This window comes from Symphalangus syndactylus, chromosome 4 (assembly GCF_028878055.3).
Source record: "Symphalangus syndactylus isolate Jambi chromosome 4, NHGRI_mSymSyn1-v2.1_pri, whole genome shotgun sequence".
In the NCBI taxonomy this organism is placed as follows: domain Eukaryota; kingdom Metazoa; phylum Chordata; class Mammalia; order Primates; family Hylobatidae; genus Symphalangus; species Symphalangus syndactylus.
The window spans coordinates 21,788,877-21,811,163 of NC_072426.2; the positions used below are offsets into that span (position 1 = coordinate 21,788,877).

At 34.7% G+C, this 22,287-nt stretch overlaps 1 protein-coding gene across 12 annotated transcripts in view; it reads right to left on the bottom strand.

Annotated features, from left to right (window-relative positions):
• SENP6 (SUMO specific peptidase 6) overlaps positions 1-22,287 on the bottom strand; it is a 115,211-nt gene that overhangs the window by 73,676 nt on the left and 19,248 nt on the right. For 2 of the 12 annotated variants that reach the window (XM_055274220.2, XM_055274221.2), the window contains exons 2-7: positions 21,270-21,363; positions 20,941-20,985; positions 18,964-19,024; positions 9,239-9,384; positions 8,155-8,259; positions 2,286-2,306 (exon numbers count right to left, since the gene is read on the bottom strand). In XM_055274220.2, coding sequence (XP_055130195.1) covers positions 2,286-2,306; positions 8,155-8,259; positions 9,239-9,384; positions 18,964-19,024; positions 20,941-20,985; positions 21,270-21,363 — 472 coding nt within the window. Of the gene's footprint in view, positions 1-2,285; positions 2,307-8,154; positions 8,260-9,238; positions 9,385-18,963; positions 19,025-20,059; positions 20,168-20,940; positions 20,986-21,269; positions 21,364-22,287 lie in introns of those variants that run through there. The other 10 variants (XM_055274224.2, XM_055274225.2, XM_055274223.2 and 7 more) reach the window with 7 other exon arrangements.

Here is a 22,287-nt window from a genome sequence, read left to right on the forward strand (position 1 = left end):
TCTTTTTATTTTTCCACCTTAACCCTCCCAATCCCTACCTCCCCTGCCAAAAAGATTGGTTTTACCTCTGTCTTTCTACCTCTCCAACTCCTAGACCTTGCTGAGATAGTTTTGAGTACTTACAGACTATTATTGATTTTCCTTTGCAACACACCTCTATTTAGAGAGGAACTTGCCTCTCTAACTGAATTGCCACTGATTTAAACTTCTGTTTATGCCAAATTATAAATCACATGCAAAAGACTGTTTAAAAATCTCAAATACTTATCAGGTAACAATACTTCCCTACCTTAAATGCTCTGAAAGCTTCTATCGCACTAATATACAATCCAGATGCTTCAGATCACCTTACAAAGCCTTTTATCACCTTACAAAGCCTTTTATGACCTAGGTCCCAGCCAGTCTCTCCAAACCCATCTCATAACATTGTCTCCTTTGCTCTCTAAGCTCCAGCCTTAGTGGCCCCTCTTTTCTGTTCTTTGACATGCCAAACTCATTCCTGGATTAGTAACTTAGCACAACCTCTTCTCTATCTGGAAAAGCCATTCTTATGACCGTGGCACTGCCAATTCCCCATTTAGTCTTTAGTTAAATGTTAGCTTCATAGTAAAGAGTTTCCCTGAATATGTAATTTAAAGAAATCATACTGTCAGTCTATCACATCAACCCATTACACTTCTCTACATGGAAATTATTATTTCATGTTTTACTTGTTCAGTATTAGTCTTTGTCCCATAAGAATGTAAACTACACGACTGTGGGGATCTTGTCTGCTTTGTTCATCACTGTATCTTTATGCCTGTAACAGTAGGTTCGATAAATACTTGGAATGAATAAAAGCATATGCCTAAAAGGCAGCATGTAACCAAAAACATATTTACCATTTCAAACAACTGTAGAAACACTGCTGTCCATGTCATCACCAAGGATGGTAATGGGGTCAAAACTGAAGCGCTGGCCACCATGCCCATGCAGAGCCATCACATAGCAATTCAAAATACTAATCCATCAGCTGATGTACAAATGCCAAAATTCAGGCATTTGAAAGGCACTACAGACTCCTTTTTTTTTTTAACTGATTCAACGTTTGGTTGGAAATTAAAAATAGCTGGACTTTCCAGTTTGTTTACTGTCTTACTACCTACACCAGGCCAATTATTTTATTTTTTTGTAGAGATGGGGCCTCCCTATGTTGCCCAGGCTAGTCTGGAACTCCTGGGCTCAAGAGATATTCCCGCTTTGGCCTCCCAAAGTACTAAGATTATAGGCGTAAGCCACCATGCTCAGTCCAGAGAAGCTACTCTTATGGATACCCACTTTAGAACAATTATGATCATTTTACTTTGAAATGTTCAAAGAAATGTGTGTGTTTTCTTAAACACTTTTCCATGCCATTTATACCATTCAAATATCCTCTAAAAGAACAACATGTGTCTGCCAGTGTTCTTACAAAGAGAACAAATAATGATAGAAGACTGATCACAAAATCCTCTTACAAACTTTTCAGTCAGAAGAGAAGACACTTGATGTTTAAAGTTTTAACTCTAAGCTTAAGGTGTTCTAATACATTTCCCTCCCCTTCCCCCAGTCTATTAAAGCATAAAAACAAGAGTATTATCACTAAAATATAATGACAAAGATTTTGATGATGTAACTGAAAGCAATTTTACTAAAGCACTGAAATATTCTATTTTAAAAGAAAGTAGTCACTTATTAGCATAAATATATATAACCACTCATAGAAAAATGTACATTCAGAATGAGCCTCAAATACCACCTATATAAGCCAAATACCATGTTGTACTGTCAACAAGTTTCCTTTTATTATAGAGAGTAGAACTGTAGAAACGATAGGCTGGGAAGGGTCGGGGAGGAGAGGATGGAGAGAGGTGGGTTCATAAATACAAAATTACAGCTAGACAGGAAAAATGAGTTCTCACTTTCTGTGGCACTATAGGGTGAATATGGTTAACTATAATTTATTTTATGTTTTCAAAAAGCCAGAAAAAGGGACTTTGAATGCTGACAACACAAAGAAACAAAAAATGTTTGAGGTGATGGATATACTAATTACCCTGATCTGATCATTACATATTGTATACCTGTATTGATATATTACTCTGTATCCCATAAATATGTACAATTATTACATGTCAACTAAAAATTTAAAATTAAAAAAAGCTTTAATTGTAAACTCTAATTCAACAAATATTTTTCAAAACATATAAATACTTTTATATTTTACCACTACATCCATGCTCTAATTTCTTCAATATTAAGCTTACCTTTCTTTTCGGTCCAGACTGCTTAAAACATGAAAAAGAAAAAAAATGTAAGAGGCAAGACCTCATTGTTGATATATCACTGTAGTTGTGGTAACTATAGTCATTAAGGCAAAACTATAATGTGATCAACTTGTTTTAAATACATTATATATATATAATATACTATGTTTTGAGTCATGTCTAAATTGTTTTTCGATTTCTGTCAATATACAAAATAAACAATCTTTTTAGATATTTAACAGGAAGATGAATACACTAAAATATAAAAAAATCTTGAAAGGTCTTTAACAATCAAGTACTTGAAGATATGTTAGAATTCAATATTCCCTGCTATTCTCTAAGGATCCTTTCCAAGACCCCCAATGGGTGCCTGAAACTGAGGATAGTACCGAATCCAATATACCAAAATGAAGCATTGGTAAAAACATTTCATAAACAAAATGGGTGTCAACCACACTTTCTGATTACATTGCCAGAAGACGAGCAAATGCTTCTGTGAGCACATGGGTTTTTTGCTCTGTATACTACATCTAGTTTTATTATATGCCTGAGAGTGTTGCTACATAGCACAAGAGTTAGCCTGTCCTTTCATGTTTAATGCCATGGTACCTCCTTTGTACTTTTATGAATAGTATGTACTTCTCTCACCTGAATATAATTCTCAATATCTGAAAAATTCAATAATGATATCACAGCAAATTGAGAAACAATCTCAGTATCTACTAATAAGGGAATGGTTAAATCAAAACCACAAATAAGGAGGAGACTACTGCTGTTACAGAAATAGTCTTCGAGAAACAATAGCATTTCCTAGAAGTTATAAAATTTTTATTGGTTCCAGACTGATCCTAATATCAGGTATGATTATTTCCTTTGGAGTAAAAAATTTTTAAGGCTGAAACTTTTGCACAAAAGTCTTAGATTAAATATGGTATATGATTTGGGACACAAGGAAAGGCCTATAATTTAAAATCATGGCTTCTTATCACAAGTCCAATGTATAAAAGTTCCACCCTTCTCCATAGTTCATGAAAACTCCAAAAAGCTATTAACATCAATTACTCAAGAATGAAATTATATAAGCCCTCAATTTAGAACAAAATGAGATTCATGTCTAATATTATTTATCCTTATTATAAAAGGAACAAAATATTTGCAACTAACTGTAAGCAAAGCATAATTTACAAAATCCCCAAATTCCTATATCAGTTCTCATACTCCTATCATGTGGCATATGCAACTAAAATACCGATTTAATCCTAGCAAATGAAGAAAAAAATATATAGTAACTTGTTTTTACATGAACACATTAAAAAAATACAAATTTTAAAAAAATTTTCAAAAGGAAAAGAATCATTATAAATGTCCATTAATATATCTGAAATTTTCTCTTTGCTATTAAAAAATAACACATAAAATGTTAGATAAATGACAGAAAAACAAGGGAATATAATCACATGCCTATTAAAGAAGCGAGGCAAAATATAAACATAAAAGTTTAAATCTAGTCTGTCCTATCCTATGTATTTGTTTCTTATATAGCTGTATTTCCAGAAAAAGTAAAATGAAAACCAAAAGTTAGGCATTAATACCTAATGTAGCCACTTCCAATTCTATACTGCTGTGCCTAAGAAACAAGAACAGTTTAGTACTCTCGTTTTTGTTTTTGAGATGACAGGGTCCGGCTCTGTCACCCAGGCTGGAGTGCAGTGGCACAATCACAGCTCACTGCAGCCTTGATTTCCCTAGGCTCAGGTGATTCTCCCACCTTGAGGAGCTGGGACTACAGGTGTGCACCACTATGCCTAGCTAATGTTTGTATTTTTTTATAGAGACAAGGTTTCGCCATGTTGGTAAGGCTGGTCTCGAACTCCTGGGCTCAGGCTATCCTCCTATTTTGCCCTCCCAAAGTGTTAGGATTACAGGTCTAAGTCAACCACGCCCGGCCTCTGTTGTTTTTTATACTCACCTGTACAGAGGAAAGGAAATAGAAGAACAGAGGTAGACGAAACAGGTTAGGTATAATACTTTCCAATAAGCCAAGGGAGTTAGGAAAAGGAAAACAGTAAAAATAAAAATATATATATATATATATATATATATATATACACAAAGACACACACCAATGCTCATTTTTCTTATCCTTGAGAAAAAATGCATTCATTATAATGTATCTGATTAACAAGTCATGGCATTCTTAAGGTACCTTCAATATGTGTTTTTATCAAGTCCTGCCCTAGAGTTGCTTACATGTTAAAATAAAACATAAAAAACAGGGAAAAGTCATTATTAGTAACGTAGGACTTTGTAAAAATGTCAACTTACATTCTTGTTGGACTATTTCACACAATATAGAAAAGAAAAATTACCTTCAATTAGTACTATAACTTTGGCCTTAAAATTAAAAAAAAAAAAAAAAGAAAAGAAAAGGAAGGGAAAAAGACTAATAAATTCTGGTATCAATGACCTCATTTACAACTTCAAAAATTCTCTCAAAATGGGCCAGGTGTGGTGGCACAAGCCTGTAATCCCAGCACTCTGGGAGGCCAAGGTGGGTGGATTATTTGAGGTAAAGAGTTCAAGACCAGACTGACCAACGTAGTGACACTGCATCTCTACTAAAAATACAAAAAAAAAAAAAAAAAATTAGCTGGGTATGGTGGCACATGCCTGTAATTTAAGCCACTCAGGAGGCTGAGAATTGCTTAAACCTAGGAGGTGGAGGCTGCAGTGAGTGGAGATCACGCCACTGCACTCCAGCATGGGCAGTAGAGTGAGACTCAGTCTCAAACAAACAAACAAACACAAAAAAACCTCTCAAAATGGTGCTTTTCACTAATAATTAAATATTACTTATTCCAGGAACCCACATTCCTATTTATGAATTATATATGCTTTCACAGACATCCACTTCCCCCTAAGGGGGAGGGAAGACTTAAAAGATAAAGATGATAAAAAGACTTCTAAGAACCTTATAAGAAATTCTTGTAATTCTTATAAGGTTCCTAGAAGTCTTTTTATTTATACTTAATAAAAAGTCAAAAAAAGTGAAAGTGTAAGTAAAACATCAACCCATAAAATGTGTTGTTTCAACAAGTCTGATTGAAGTTAGGGGCAGGGATGGTATGAACTACAGACTTTCAAATTTCTGCATTTTTTTTCCATACTTCTCTATCACTATTGGTGTATAAACAATCTATCTTTTAAATATGAATTTAATTAACATTTGGAATAGCAGTAAGAAAATAGATTGGAATCTTAATTATGTCCCAAAGACTAGCTAATCTAATGTGATATTTTAACAAACTTCACCATTCTGTTTAGATAAAAAGGTGTAAAGCACTCGTTCCCATATTATTACTAAAGAACTACAAATTACTCAGATTTTAGCAGGTCTGATTTACTTAAAAGACAAGATATACCACTCACCCCAAGAATACACTATGTATGAATTACCACATGGATGGCATTTGTTTTCATTTCAAATTATTATAAGACTTGAGGCAGGTGCAGTGGCTCAGGCCTGTAATCCCAGCACTTTACGGTGCTGAGGCAGTACTGCTTGAAGCTGGAGACCAGCCTAAGTAACAAAGCGAGACCACATCTCTCCAAAAAAAATTTTTTTAAAGTTAGCCTGGTGCGGTGGTGCATGCCTGCAGTCTTAGCTACTCAGGAGGCTGAAGTGGGAGGATTGCTTGAGACCAGAAGTTTGAGGCTGCAGTGAGCTATGACTGTGCCACTACACTCCAGCCTGGGCAACAGAGCAAAACCCTATCTCTATAATCTAAAAAAAAAAAAAAAAAAAAAAAGACTTCAGAAAATAAGAAAATTTAGGAGAAGCTGTAAAAGCCAATGTGTTGACCCTCACCTGAAGTCTAACAATTGCGCTAAATCCCTGGAAGCAAAAATCTTAGTTAAAGCCTTTCTTTGTGCCTTTGTAGACGTCATTCCTACTGCATGCAGTTTCCTCTTCTACCTGGTAAACTCAAAAACTCCTTAAATGTTTCCTTTATAAATTCTTGTTCCCTTCTCTGTAGTTTTACTACATATTTTGTGTATCTCTACTGCTGCCCTAACCATACATGTAATCATTTGTTTACTTGTCTTTCTGTACCCTAATCAATCTCTACTGCAATCAAACTTGAACTTTACTGGTAGGGATTTTATCATATTCATCTTTATGCACCTCATCTATGCCTGGTATGTAGCATAAAATCATTCAATGTTTTTGAAGGAAGAAAACCGAAAAACTCTAAATGACTTGTCTTTGAACATCAAAATCTTTTTAGTGACAGTCATACTGCAGTTGGAATAAGAAATGCTTATTCTTCTACAGAATAAATAAAAGACAAATGTAAGTAGAATCTGTCCTGCTGACTTGATTATACAGTTTTCTTTACTGCCCCTAATCGTTAAGAATTTTTCAATCAGGATTATTTCTTAAATACAAATTAACTCAGGTTGTTGTTTTTAAAGAAACATTTTACCAGTATATACTAGTTCATATTAACTGAATCTAATCTTTTATGTAAATGAGCAATAATACACATGCAAAATGTTATAGGTGTTGAGACCTAGAGTAAAACAAATCGCAACCCAATTTCCAGACTGTTTAACGGTTTTTTTTTTAACATTACCAGTGAGGAAATGAGGAATGGAGAATAGATCACTAGTAATTCCAAACTAACAGATAACTTCAAAAGCAAAAATAATGTAATGATTTTGGTTGTAAATGAATCACCTAAATTGATTATAAGGTTTAAATTAGTATTTCAAACTTAGACTACATTAGCAGAATATTAAGACACCTTTATCAGCAATGGTTTCCATTAGTATGATCAGTGCATGAGAATGTGTCTACTCTTTTTCTCTCCCCTAATTACTCTCCTTTTATTGTTTATTCTCATGTTTTTGCCATATGTAGGCCAGAGAGCTTGATTTGTTTGTGTACTTTGCAGTAGAGTAAGCCAATTTTTGGTCTGCACAGTAATTTGTCCTTTTAAGTTTCTCAAGCATCTTATGTGAACACTATTTGATACAATAATATATTTAAGGCAAAAAAAAGGTTGGTTTATCATAAAGTATGAGGTTACTTAACATTTTTAAGTAAAAGACCTGATAGCATATCTATGTAAACAGAAAAATATAGCAAGGTTCAGGATGCGTCTTCTAAATGAGGAGCAGTCTAGATTTTATATTTTTAAAAAATGAAGAACAGCATCTAAAATATATGCCAAATCTTTAAATGTTACTGGTTATAAGGAACTGTTTATAATGCAATAAACAGATTATTTATTTAACTCTTTTAGCCTAAGAATTTCAGTCAACTGAAAGGTCATGTAACATTCCAAAAAAGGTTCCCCAAATGTTACTTTCATTATTTCGAGTCAAGCATTACTTTCAAGATCAATGAGAACTCCTAAATCTAACTAAAACTACAAAATAACATTTTCTCCAACATTTAAAACTAATGTGACTTGTTTTGATGCTATGAACTCTTATAAGCCTTATAAAGATAGTATGGTATTAACTGTAATTTTACTCTTCAGAGCTAAACTACCAACTGAAGATATCTCAGTCAAACACTTTAAGGTCAACATTGTAAATCAGTGTCAGTATCATCTTAGATTCTCTGGATTATAATACAATAGAATAGGTCTTAGTGAAAAATTCTCTATTTACAGAATGTGATTACTCAAAAGATGTAAAATAGTATAATTTCATGTCATGAATTATTTCAGAGATATATCTCTCTACAGACAGTGAAAACAGTAAGGTTTCACAAAGGAAAAAAAATGGTTAAAAAAAGTGAAAACCTATTGAAGAGGATGCCATGTATATACTAACCAAAGACAATTAGAATTCTTACCTTTGGGCTGCTGTTTTTACTACTGGTATCTGTGCATGAGCATGATGAAAACGTCTACCATGAACTACAGTTCCAGAACATAATGACGTATTTTGCGTATTTTCACTGCAGATTCAAGAAACAAAAAATAACTTGAACACGGAAAAATTATATACACATTTACAAAAGAAATCTTTTAAAATCTGAACAAACACACAAAAACCTTTACCAACAACAACAAAAAATTTATGGATAAACCCAATTGTCTTTTGGGAATTTTCCATTTCCTGAATTTGTCTTTCAAATGTTTCCAATTCAATTAAAGAAAATTTTAAAAATAGCAGATCACCTGAGGTCAGGAGTTCGAGACCAGCCCAGCCAACATGGTGAAACCCTGTCTCTAATAACAAATACAAAAATTAGCCGGGCATGGTGGTGGGCACCTGTAATCCCAGCTACTCGGGAGGCTGAAGCAAGAGAATCACTTGAACCCAGGAGGTGGAGGTTGAGAAAATTTAAAAAATAAAGCAGAATACTAAAATAAAAATCAGGAGTCCTAAATACTATTTCTGATTTTGCCATCGACTTGAAAGTTACTGAGCTTTTATGTACTTCATTTGTCTATGTATAAATTGAGACAGCAGAAATAAAAGTGACTTTCAACCCTATTTCTGAGTTGCTACTGATACCCAATCCTACAATAACAGTGGTTCACTACTGTAAAAAGGAGGAGTAAGAAATTTTTAAGTCCCCTACTGAGACAATCCTGATTAGTATTTCCTAAAGGAGACATGACCACACCACTCTACTGTGCTTCTTCAAATATTATGACTGAGATTCTACTAAATGTACAAAAGCAAAATCATGAGATCCCACCCTAACAAAGTATTTCTTGCAATGTTGCATTCAGAAACAAGAGACACTGCAATCAATCCTTCTCCTAAGATTCAAAGCAAAGAATCCACATACTGGGACCATGCTACCTCTTGGCCCTATTGACAAATTCAGAAGAAAAGGTACAGGTTGGGCCTATTAACTTCTAAGTTTTTGGTGTCAAACTCTTCCTTTATCTTTTCTGTAGGAATGTGTGGTGAAGTGCCTATACCTCAATTTCTTATTGTTGCTCAACATGTTAAGTCCAATTGGGTTGCCTTTCAAAGTTTTAAAACTTTCAGACTTGTTTCGTCTTACATATGTCTTCAAGATGAATTCACCAGAGCTATTAGCAACAATTTCAGATCGACGATTTAACTGTAAAAAAAGATCAGAAACATGAGTCAAAAATGCTACAATGTGATAATCTATCAACAACTATTTGAAAACCATTTAAAAGTAGTAAAAACATACAGCTATTGGGAATGATGGTGGATAGCATTGGCGTGGATTTAAGAAAATAATTCAACTGCCTACTTCTTTTTCCTAAAGACAATGCAAATTTGTAGGAACATGGAGGTTTATTATATTACTTTCTTTTCATGTAAATCTCTCCAAAGATAAACTGAGACAATTAGGGTAGAGGATCTTAGGATAGCTTTCTCCAGAGAGTAAAAAGTAAGCATTTCCCCTGCTTATCAGGCCTTGCTGCTATCTGGAGAACACTACAGCCAAATATGGCAATCGGCTGTCATTTCAACTTGTGCTTTTGTATAAGAACTTTTGCCTTAGTATCAAAGTTTCTGTACAGGCAGAAATTGATACTTTATACTTCAATAGACGCAAATAATAATATAAACATATCAGTAACAATCACTTTAGAGAGATCACAGTATATAATGGGCAAAAGGAGCAAAATAAATTTGTAAAGATTCTTTTATCATACAATTATAAAATTACAGGACACAATTTCAGTTCCCAGAAAATTCAGAGACAACTGTTGAATTAAAATACAACATATAAATTATTTTAGAATCCTGGCACATCTACTCACCTCCTAATTGTTTTGATTTTCCATCATTTTATTTGTGCTCCTAATCTGATAATCTACATCAAATTACTGGGAGGAAGTAAGGTGTAAATACGTTTTTAAAAATTTATGGCTGATTATCTCACAGATTAGAGTACTCCCATTAATAAAATCATGATGATATATTCAGTCTGGAAGTCCCTAAAACTTTAAATCCACCGCCCTACCCCAGCCTAAGACAGTTTTCCAGGTAATGCAAGCACAGCATCAAGAGAACTACTGTGAACAGATGAATCCATTTGTTCGAAAAGAGACCAAATGACTAGAAAAACAATTACAAACATGGACCTTACTGATGTCAGACCTGCAACTATAAACATTATTTGCAAAGAAACATCAGTTTACAAAGGTTCAATAACACTGCATTTAATGATAACAAAATGTAGCTATTCCAGAAAACTGCTAGTGTCATATACTATGTGAATTACATCATCTAAATCTCATGACAATTCTATAAAGTGGACAGTTATTGGCAAGCCTAGAGTTTGCTATCTTGACTGGTTAACATAGGACTTATCCAAAAATACTACATAGTAGTCCCCCTTTACCTATGGTTTTGCTTTCTGTGGTATCAGTTACTAAGTCAATTGCGTTCCAAAAACATTTTAATTTAACCTCTCCTCTATTAGTAGATACTAAGATTGTCTCTAAAGTTCTGCTATGGTATCACTTAAATTTTTCAGAGATTATGACTAATGCTCAGGCAAGGGAAGTACATATTAATTCATAAAAATGCACCAGGGCATAAAACATGAAAGGACAGCTTAAGTCTGGTACTATGCAGCAATGCTGTGGGGCAGATGATAAAGCCAGGTATTACTGTCCAGAGTGTTGAAGAACCCACACGCTCCCAAAAACAAAAACAAAAAACATCTGCCTGTGTCCTGGCAACACAATCAAAGTGTGGGTGACAGTCACTTTGTTTATGGAATGGTTTCATCAATGCTTCATCCTAGGATATATATCCAGTATTCTCTGGGGTCTCAGTCATTCACTGGGAGTCTTCAAGGGGGACTCCAGATATCAATCTATGAAATACATTTATACAAAATAAACACTGATACAGGGATCAGCAAACTTTTTCTGCCAAGGGCTAAAAGTAAGTATTGTAGGCTTTCTGGATCATATAGTCTCTGTTGTATCTACTCAACTCTGTCCAAATATTCAAATCTGTTGTTGTAGCACAAAAGTGGCCATAGACAATTTATAAATAAGCATGGCTGTTTTCCAAGAAAACTTTACTTACAGACACAGATTTAAGTTTTATATTATGCTCACATGTCATGAAATAGAATTCATTTGATTCTTTCTTCCAAGCATTTAAAAATGTAAAAACCATTGTAGCTAACAGACAATAGACTTCAGGGTAGAGCCTTAATGTGACAACTCCTGTTTATAACATTAATCATTAAGTAACTAATAAGCATAGCAAGTTAATAGAATTTAAGTTCCACAAGAACAAAAAAGTCTGTTTTGCTCCAACACTTAGAACACTGTCCTCAATATGTATTTGCTGCATCAATGAACAGTTCATTGAGAATACTAAACATGTAAAAATTATCAATGTTATCTTCCACCCAAAATTATCACATCATGTCATTTAAGGAAAGTACTGATACTCAGGAAGTTTAGCACCGAAGAATATCAGATAATAAGAAAAACTAATAGAAACCATTAAGTTAGAGACATATGTATGTTAAAAGCACTTAAATTCTGAAAAACAAAGAAACTGAAACGGTAAAAAATTAGACACACTATCGAAAATACAACCTTGAAAGAGAACCAACAGCAGTTCTATAAATGATAAATGTCACTGAAATTTTTAAAAAGTAAAAAAAGAAAAAAATCCAATGTATGGATTAAATAGCAGCTTAGATAGAGCTAAAGAGAAAAGTAAATTGGAAGATACAGCTAAAGAAATTACTCAGAATATGGTACAGAGATATACTTCTTCATTCCATTAGCCATTTTTTTTTCCTTTTTTGCTTTTAAACATAAAATATAGGTTACGGGATTTTTTTTTTTTAAATGATGGTTTTATGTCTATTAGAAGGTCTAGAAATAATAATGTAGAAAGGTAAAATCCACAGAAATAATGACTAAAATGTTTTCTTAACTAACAAAAGATATAAATCCCTTAAAAGAAGCACAGTGAAACTGCAGAAGCCCAAAGGCAAAGAGAAGATGCTGTGAAAGAAAAGGGGAAAGGTATGAAGACACTGTGAACTAAAATAAAGGATTTCTCCTAATTCCACACTCATTTTCAAATGGAGAAACCAGTCTATAATAGTTTAAACCAATGATCCATATGGACCTGAGAAAAGAAAAATAGCTCAGAGCAGTCTGAGCTCTGTGAGATATGCGAAATTTATCAGGCCCAGAGAGACATAAGTAAGGGACTTCAGTCATAGTCCCCGACCTATGCCCAAAGGCAATTATTTAAAGGTGTTTTGTGCTTTTTCTTGCCTGTAGTTTCCTGACTAGCAGATAAATTACCTAAAATGTTGGCCGAGCAGCTCACGCCTGTAATCCCAGCACTTTGGGAGGTCGAGGCTGATGGATCACCTCAGGTCAGGAGTTTGAGACCAGCCTGACCAACATGGTGAAACCCCGTCTTTACTAAAAATACAAAAATTTGCCGGGTGTGGTGATGCATGCCTGTAATCTCAGCTACTCAGGAGGCTGAGGCAGGAGAATGGCTTGAACCCAGGAGACGGAAGTTGCAGTGAGCTGAGATCACGCCACTGCATTCCAGCCTGGGTAGCAAGAGCGAGACTCCATCTCAAAAAAAAAAAGTTATCACAAGTTGCACATTGTGGCCCTATTATCTTCATGTTCCAGGAATTTGTGATACAAAGTATGGCCAATGAATATCTACTGTTAGCTATTTTAATGTAAATTCTTGTTAAACAACTTAGGAATAGTCTCTTCTTTTTTCCTTAAAAAACTCACTCATAACTGCTGCTAATTAAAGCATACATGTGGGACAACCTAAATCTATGCTCCCAGGTTGCAGTCCTCAAATGTGGCTCACATAAACTCACTATATTAATTTTTACTCTATTAACTTATTAACTATATTAATTTTGCCTCAGTTTCTTCCTTTAGCTTGACAGACCTATACGTTACCTGTAAGCTATTCAAAATCCAAGTAGATATATGTATATATCCCTGGGACACACAAAGATCTTCTGAAGGATTATCAAGCATGGTAGCTTTAGTCATGGTAATCAATTTTTAAATCCTCAATCTGGCAGGGCGTGGTGGCTCACAGCTGTAATCCCAGCACTTTGGGAGGCCAAGGTGGGCGGATCACCTGAGGTCTGGAGTTCGAGACCAGCCTGGCCAACATGGTGAAACCTTGTTTCTATTAAAAATACAAAAACTAGCCAGACATGGTGGCGCACGCCTGTAGTCCCAACTACTCAGGAGGCTGAGGCAGGAGAATTGCTTGAACCTGGGAAGGCGAAGGTTGCAGTGAGCCAAGATCATGCCACTGCACTCCTGCCTGGGGGCCAGGAGACTCTGTCTCAAAAAAAAAAAGGGCTGTATTGGCAAAAGCATATAGAAATTAACAAGATTTCAGTTTTTCCAATTATTTCTGAGAGTGTTTGGTTAAAACAAAACAAAACAAAGAAACCTAAAAGTAACAAGTATACTAGCTATTCAAATCTTGGTAAAGCTTTTTTAGTGTATTTCTCAAAATCTGGAAGGCCAATACCTAATGACTGGACTACAAATTATTTTTAATTTTTAAATGTTTGATTACTATGTAATTTTTGGCATTTAACTCAAAAGGAAAGAACTGTGGCCAGGCACGATGGCTCATGCCTGTAATTCCAGCACTTGGGGAGGCCAAGATGGGTGGATCACTTGAGGTCAGGAGTTCAAGACCAGCCTGGTGGCCAACATGACAAAACCACTAAAACTACTAAAAATACAAAAATTAGTCAGACATGGTGGCAGGCACCTGTAGTCCCAGCTGCTTGGGAGGCTGAGGCAGGAGGATCGCTTGACCCTAGGAGGAAGAGGCTGCAGTGAGCCGAGATTGCCCCACTGTACTCCAGCCTGGGAGACAGAGTGAGATTCTGTCTCAAATAAAAAAAGAACTGTATGATAATACTATAGCAAAACTACTTCCCTATTTATCTATTTAGAATGTAACCAGGATTTCTCAGCACTTGTATCTAACAAAAAAGTTTAAAAAGAAATTTCCCTCCATAAATATGTACAATTGTTACGTGTCGATTTTTAAGAAAGAGTAAAATTGTTCTGAAAGTTTCATTCAGATAATACAGATTCATGAATAGATGAACTAAATGAGTAAAAAGGGAAACCATCAGCCTCCCCCATTTTAAAAGATAAATTTCCAATATTATTTTGCATAATAAATTTAATAATTATAAATATCTGTAATAATACTTTTTAGATCAAATGTTCATTAATAATTATAATGATAACTCAGTTTTTAAAAAAACAAACTTTAGTAGCAGGAGTTTTACTTAATGTTAAGATTCAGTGAAGTTTATCTTCAGTGAAAAATATATTAAAGTGTGATAGGATAATAAAAAGATTTTCAATTACATAAAAGTATATCATATTAAGATTCTGCAGGAAAACTGAACAGAAGAAATATGAATTTAAGAGGGAAAAGGCACAATATAAAATTTCTAACTGTTAAGAGATGGTCCATGTATACTTAAAATAGATGATACTATCATATCACAATGATCTTTAGAGTTCACTAAATAAATCAATGTGTCCTGTAGGTTTTACTTTAAAACATAAATATTTACATTTAAAAAATATGTAATAAAGCATATACTTTTACAAAACATCATAAGAAATCTGAAAGCAGGCCAGGCATGGTGGCTCACGCCTGTAATCCCAGCACTTTGGGAGGCCGAGGCGGGCAGATCATGAGGTCAGTTCGAGACCAGCCTCACATGGTGAAACCCTGTCTCTACTAAAAATATAAAAAATTAGCTGGGCGTGGTGGCGCACGCCTGTAATCCCAGTGACTCAGGAGACTGAGGCAGGAGAATCCCTTGAACCTGGGAGGTGGAGGTTGCAGTGAGCTGAGATCACACCACTGCCCTCTGGCCTGAGGGACAGAGCAAGACTCTGTCTCAAAAAAAAAAAAAAAAAGCAATCTGAAAGCTACATATGTGTACATGAAGACCAATGCCCTATGTAAGTTAGTGATAGAAAACATCTTTTATTTTTTATTTTTATTTCTGGTAGAGTCTCATTTTGTCGCCCAGGCTGATCTCAAACTCCTGGCTTCGAACGATCCTTCCGCTTCATCCTACCAAGGTGCTGGGATTACAGGCAAAAGACACCGTGCCTGCTCACATCTTATTTTCATCTACCAAGTTCACTCCTTTTTTTCTGCTTTTTTCTTGTCTATCTAAAGAGCACCTAAAAAGCAGCACTTCAGGAAATCCAGATGCTAAAATAAAAGCTAGGAAAATCTGCAATGGGAAAAACCTTAGAGTTTTTCAGCATGAATAACTTTATAAAGAAAAACTTAATAGTATTAACAGAAAAACATCAAATTCAGTAATTTCCTCAGGACAGGCACAGTGGCTCACGCCTATAATCCTAGCACTTTTGGAGGCCAAGGTAGGCAGATCATTTGAGGTCAGGAGTTCAAGACCAGCCTAACAACATGGTGAAACCCCACCTCTACTAAAATACAAAAATTAGCTGGTTTGGCGGTGTCCGCATGTAATCCCAGCTACTCAGGAGGTTGAGGCAGGAGAATCACTTGAATCTAGGAGGCAGAAGCTGCAGTGAGCCGATATCGTGCCATGCACTCCAACCTGGGCAACAGAGTGAGACTCAGTCTCAACAGATAAAGAAATAAATAAAATAAATTTCCTCAAATTATGACAAAATAGAGCTGTTGCAGAAGGAAAAAACAAACCCAGAAAGGGAAAAAAAAGTAAATGTTAAAAGTTCTTTAAATTCTTACACTGTAAATACAGGAAATATGTGAAGGTGCTATGTTCAGATCAGCAAAAATTCAAGTATGACTACATATTTTGCAAGATTACAGGGAAATAGAGTCATATACACTGCTAGTGGGAATGACTAATGTTAACACCTATAGATGGGGAATTTGGCAGTATCTAGCAAAACTACATGTGAATTTCACCTCTGAAATAGCAACTTCAATTCTAGGAATCTATCCCACAAATATACTACACAGATATGAAAAAATATATATGCACAAGGTTTTAGTAAAGTCTTATACATAATAGCAAAAGACTGGGGGAAAAAATCTCTATTCATCAGTAGGGACAAACTGAATATCTACAGTATATCCATCCAATGAAGTACTATATAACAATAAAAAGGATGATAAAGATTTGTAAATACTTTGCTGTAGAGTGATCTATATAACATACTGTCAAGTAAAAAAATCAAGGTGTCAACAAACAGTGTGGATAGTTTTTCCAAGAAAAGTGGTATATGCTTACGTATATATATATAAAAAGCTAAGCCACATAATTTTTAAAACAAGTCACTTATAGGGAAAAAAGAATAAAGGGAATCAAGACAAAATTAGATTTCTCTGAAAATTACGTCTTTTGAGATGTGATGCTGAAACCATCCAAAAAATTTACATAATAAAAATAAAAATTAGAATAAAATGCAATTCCTCACTATAAAAAACAAAATTAAAAAAAAATAAAACAATAAACCTAACTCTCTATTCAGCTGGTAGAATACCAAACAGAAATAAACAATTTCAAATTACTTAAAAATATACTAATTTAAATACATATTCCTAGTGGGACTATACATATACCTCCTAGTGTCACCAAAAACAAGGAAACAAAATAATTTGAAAATCATTTTATTAGTAATTATGTGGGCATTACTATTGTGAAACTATTTTATATATCTAATAAGACAAAGCAAATAGAAGTGGGTTTTTTTGTTTTGTTTTTTGTTTGGAGACTGAGTCTCGCTCTGTCACCCAGGCTGGAGTGCAGTGGCACAATCTCAGCTCATTGCAACCTCCGCCTCCTGAGCTCAAGCAATTCTCCTTCGTCAGCCTCCCAAGTAGCTGGGACTACAGGCGCCCACTACCATGCCTGGCTAATTTTTCTATTTTTAGTAGAGATGAGGTTTCAACACGTTGGCCAGGCTGGTCTCGAACTACTGACCTCAAGTGATCTGCCTGCTTAGGCCTCCCAAAGTGTTGGGATTACTGTCATGAGCCACCGTGCCCAGTCCCAAGTAAGTTATTAAATTAACATCATTAGGAACAAAGACAGTAGACTCAAAAGCCTTTAAAAGAAAAATGATATATCTGATGACACAAGGAAATATATTTTCCCCACGGCAATAGCCACCATAAGCAAAGACAAAAGACTAGTGAAAAAACTGAGTTAAAATTTTAGTAATGGCCAGGCGCGGTGGCTCACGTCTGTAATCCCAACACTTTCGGTGGCAGAGATGGGGGAATCACTTGAGGCCAGGAGTTCATGACCAGTCTAGCCAAAATGGTGAAACCCGGTCTCTAATAAAAATACAAAAATTAGCCAGGCATGGTGGCGTATGCCTGTAATCCCAGCTACTCGTGTGGCTGAGGCATGAGAATTGTTTGAACCTGGGAGACAGAGGTTGCAGTAAGCTGAGATTGTGCCACTGCACTCTATTCTGGGCAACAGAGCCAGACGCCGTCTCAAAAAAAAAAAGACACACACACACACGTATATATATTAGCAACTAGTATCACAGCAAAGGGCAAATTTCTCCAAAATACCTTATTTCATCAAACCTATAACATTATTATACAATACACCATTATTGTATGTACTACAGCGTAAAATTTTTTATTTTTTAGAGATGGAGTCTCACTATGTCGCCCAGGTAGTCTCAAACTCCTGGCCTAAAGCAATTCTCCCACCTTGATTTCCCAAAGTGCTAGGATTACAGGTGTCAGCCACTACACCTGGCCAAAAACATTTTTTTTAAATAATTAAAGCATTTCACGCAATCTTAATAAGATGCATCTAGATTTCAAAGATGTCAAAATGTGAAAAAAAAGTGTGTCTTAGACTAAATATAAAAATAATTCCTATGAATAATATTCTGAAGACCAGATAGAAAAATGGGCAAAGGATATTAACTGACAATCATTTTAAAAAGAACTAGACTATACATATGAAATGATGTTCAACCTCACAAAAAATAAAATGGAAATTAAAACTACACTGAGATACTAGTTTTCATTGGCAAAGATCAAAGGTTGATGACATTATGATAGATGTGTGGGGAAACAGATACGTTCAGATATCGAGGGAACAAGTGTAAATCTGGTATGCCAAAATTAGAAATGGACCTGTCCTGATAAAGCAGTGCAACTTCTAGGAATTCATTCTACAGATATGCTTGTATGTGTGCAAAATAACCCATATAGAAGGCTAATTTACAGATTATTTTAGAAAAAAATTAAAAGTTGACAACACTGTAAATATCCATCAATAGGTGGAATTGGTTAATGGTATATAATACAATGGAATACTATGCACTCACTGAAAAGAATGAGGTGCTTTTTATGAACTCTTACAGATGGTCTCCAAGATAATATATTAAGTTAAAGGAAGATCAGAAAAACCATGCACCGTATATTACCAATTGTGTAACATGGGAGGTGGAAATATTTCTCTTCTTTATAATGCATGAAACATTCCCAAAGTGATAAGTAACAAACTGGGAACACCACTTGCCTCTGGAGTGGAGAAAGTGGGTAACTAGGGTTTATAATTTAAAAATAGTAAGACTTCTTTTGAGGTAACAATTTTTTTGTATATAACATAAAAGAAAAAAATATTTTAAGCAACACTTGCCTTTTTTCCTTTTGAGGTTTCAGAATCCTCATCTTCATCCACACTGAGCAGATCTGTCCCACTACACAGAAAATAAGGGGAAAAAACCTTAAGTAGCAATCACAATCCTTATATTAAATTCTGAGGTTTTATCCTCTATGCTCACCTAATTAAGGGAATCAGCAAACTTTTTCTGTAAAGGGCCAGACCACAGGCTTTGCAGGCCATATGGTCTCTGTAGAAGCTACTCGTATGTTGTATGAAAACAGCCATAAACAATACATGTGGCTATGTTCCAATAAAAATTATTAACTGAATTAGGTGGCACACAAGATTAGCCCATGGATCATAGTTTGCTGAACCCTACAATAAATGAACACATAATTCTGTTTATTTAGTTATGGATTTTATATATTCTCACTCATTTTTCCTTTTTGTCTTAGATTGAAAATTAAGGGTAGAAAGAGAAACGAAGAAATGAACTGAAAGGAAAAAAAGCCTTAGCTAATGAAAAGGAAGTAATTCCAGTGGTATTACCATGGTAAAATAGTTCTACCACTCTTGGAAATATCAACCCTTCATTGAGAAATCAGTGGCCTGAAATTCTAAATGATTAAACTAATGTATCTATTAACAGGTTCATGTTAATAGATGCATGTTCAAAAAGCTGATGTCCCTGAGACTCATGATGAACCAAAAAGTACAATTCAGAAATGAAATGTACAGGACAGCTAGCACCGTAAAGACAGTTTTTAAAAAATGTATAACTACAGTAAACCTGCCACCAAAGAAAGTCAAATACAACCTTTTCGAAGACAACTCAGCTATTTATTGTAAAGTCCTAGATATTTACACAAAAATGTAAAATGTTTTATTACTGTTTATATACATCCCAACTTTTTTTAATGATAAAGTCTCTCGTAAACATTTTACAAACATGTTTAAAAAGTGGTATATTTTCTATGCAGCTTAATTTCAGATTTAATTCTAATTTTTCAAAACTATATGCATACTGAATATAACAATAATTGTTTTATATTTTAAAGTAATCAGAAAAAGTATAAAAGAAATGAAAGAAAGAAAACCATAAAATACTGACTTTAAATGAGAGACTTACCAGTTCAAAGCTCTCCTTCAAATAAAACTTCAAATCAACATCTCATCGGTGAAGGCACATAAAGTGGTAATGATGAACGGAGCTGTTGCCCAGACAGAAGTGAAGCACCTACAATATTTAGCCAATATATTCTGAATGACTTCTTGTATAAAAATTTCTTTAACATATTTATAGTTTTGGTAGAACTTTGTGTGTATATTTGTGTATCTCTGAATTTGCTGTTTATTTTGGCCAGCAGAAAACCAGATCAATAAATCAAAAAACTAAAAACAATGTTTTTGTTTTTGTTTTGCTGAGACGGAGTCTTACTCTGTCGCCCAGGCTGGAGTGCAATGGCATGATCTGGGTTCACTGCAACCTCTACCTCCCGGGTTCAAGTGATTCTCCTGCCTCAGCCTCCTGAGTAGCTGGGATTACAGGTGTGTGCCACCACATCCAGCTACTCTTTTGTATTTTTAGTAGAGATGAGGTCTCACCATGCTGGCCAGGCTGATCTTGAACTCCTGACCTCAAATGAACCACCTGCCTTGGCCTTCCAAAGTGTTGGGATTACAGGTATGAGCCACTGTGCCCAGCCAAAAAACTAAATGTTGAATTTTAAAAACAAATCTCCCGAGAAACAAAAAGTTCTGTTAAAACTATCATTTAAAATTTTTACACAACAGTCATTCCAAGTAGATTAAGAAAGTGTAATGAACACTTTGCTTAACTTCTGTCTGGGTAAACACCTGTGTTTATCATTTATAATGGTTCTGCTTTCTCTGGTAAGAATCTGACCTAAGATGGATGTGGTAGGGGTGGTGGTCACAACTGGGGAAGAAAGATACTGTAGTATTTAAACTTTCATACAAAATGCAAGGGTCTTATCTGGGTTCACTTACTCATGATAAATGGTGGATTTCCAAATTGCTGCCTGAACAGAATGCCTTTTTAAAAAACAAAAAACAATTTTCTTATTTTGAAGCTTTCCATTGTACAGTCAATTTTTAATTGTAAGGTTACACATACTATAAGCATATATTTATACATTTCAAAAGATGGAGAAAATAACAGTAAAATTATTTATCAATAAAGAATTGCGACTGTGAAAGAGTTAAATGTTTTCTTAAGAATACCATACTCCTAAAAATATTTTCATAGAATAGAAATTGTTTTTCTAATGAGAAGTTTTATTCTTATAAAATATCTGAGGGAAAAAAAAAATCCTTACTCTTTATCTGTATCTCCTTCACTTTCTTCTTCATGATCAAAGCTCCAATTATTTTTAAAACCTCCATCTCTCTTAGACTCTGATCTAGCCAAAGCTGAAATAAAAACAAACTGCAGTAAGTATTCATTAATAGAGCTATTCAATATAAAACAAATATGAGCATTTCCCAAGCTCTTTGATTATTCTAGATTTTGTTTTAATTTGCTTGCCTTTGTCTATTTTTTGTAAACATCTGATTTCCTCCAAAGAGAAAAAGAAGACATTAAAATCTGTTTTTACTAATTCATAATCATCCATACATGTGTTTGCTACACAAAGAAACTCAAGATTAGAAAGCTATAATAAAAATGGAGGGCACATGAATATGTATGTATATAAAATCAGCCCTAAATCTCATCTTTGATCACTGATTCTAGAAATAAGTACCTATAAATAGTTTGCTTGCCTTCTTCATGAGAACTATATCCAGACTGCTAGACCCTCCCTTAAACTCAATGATACCTGCCTTTTAACAGAAGAAAAACAAACAAGGTTTTCTGTTTTGGCAATGTGGTTAAAATTTGACAACCTGAAAAACTCTGGATCAGAACACTAAATGTGCTCATTATGAATTTTAAAAAATTTTATAAGTGCATGGCTGAAACGCCTTGAATCCATTAACAACTAGAAGGTGGGAACCCAGAGAGCTAAATGAAATTCCAAAGATGGCATTTCTCTCTTGGTACTGTATGACCAAAAACCCGATGTCCTTAGAACCCAGGCTTTATTAGGTTAACCTCAAGGCCCCAGCAAAATGAGATGTCAGACTGAAAACCAGACAAGCTGAACGGCAACATTCTGACTGGGTGAACTAGGGAAAAACAAAACAGAACAAAAAACTCACTGAAGAGGCAGTGGGGATAATTCTGATGTCTTATGCTTGGCTCTGGACTTTTGAGTTGAACTAAAGACAAAGTACATCCACCCCATGGTCAGTGCTATGGTCTGAATGTTCCCAAATTTATATGGTGAAATCCTA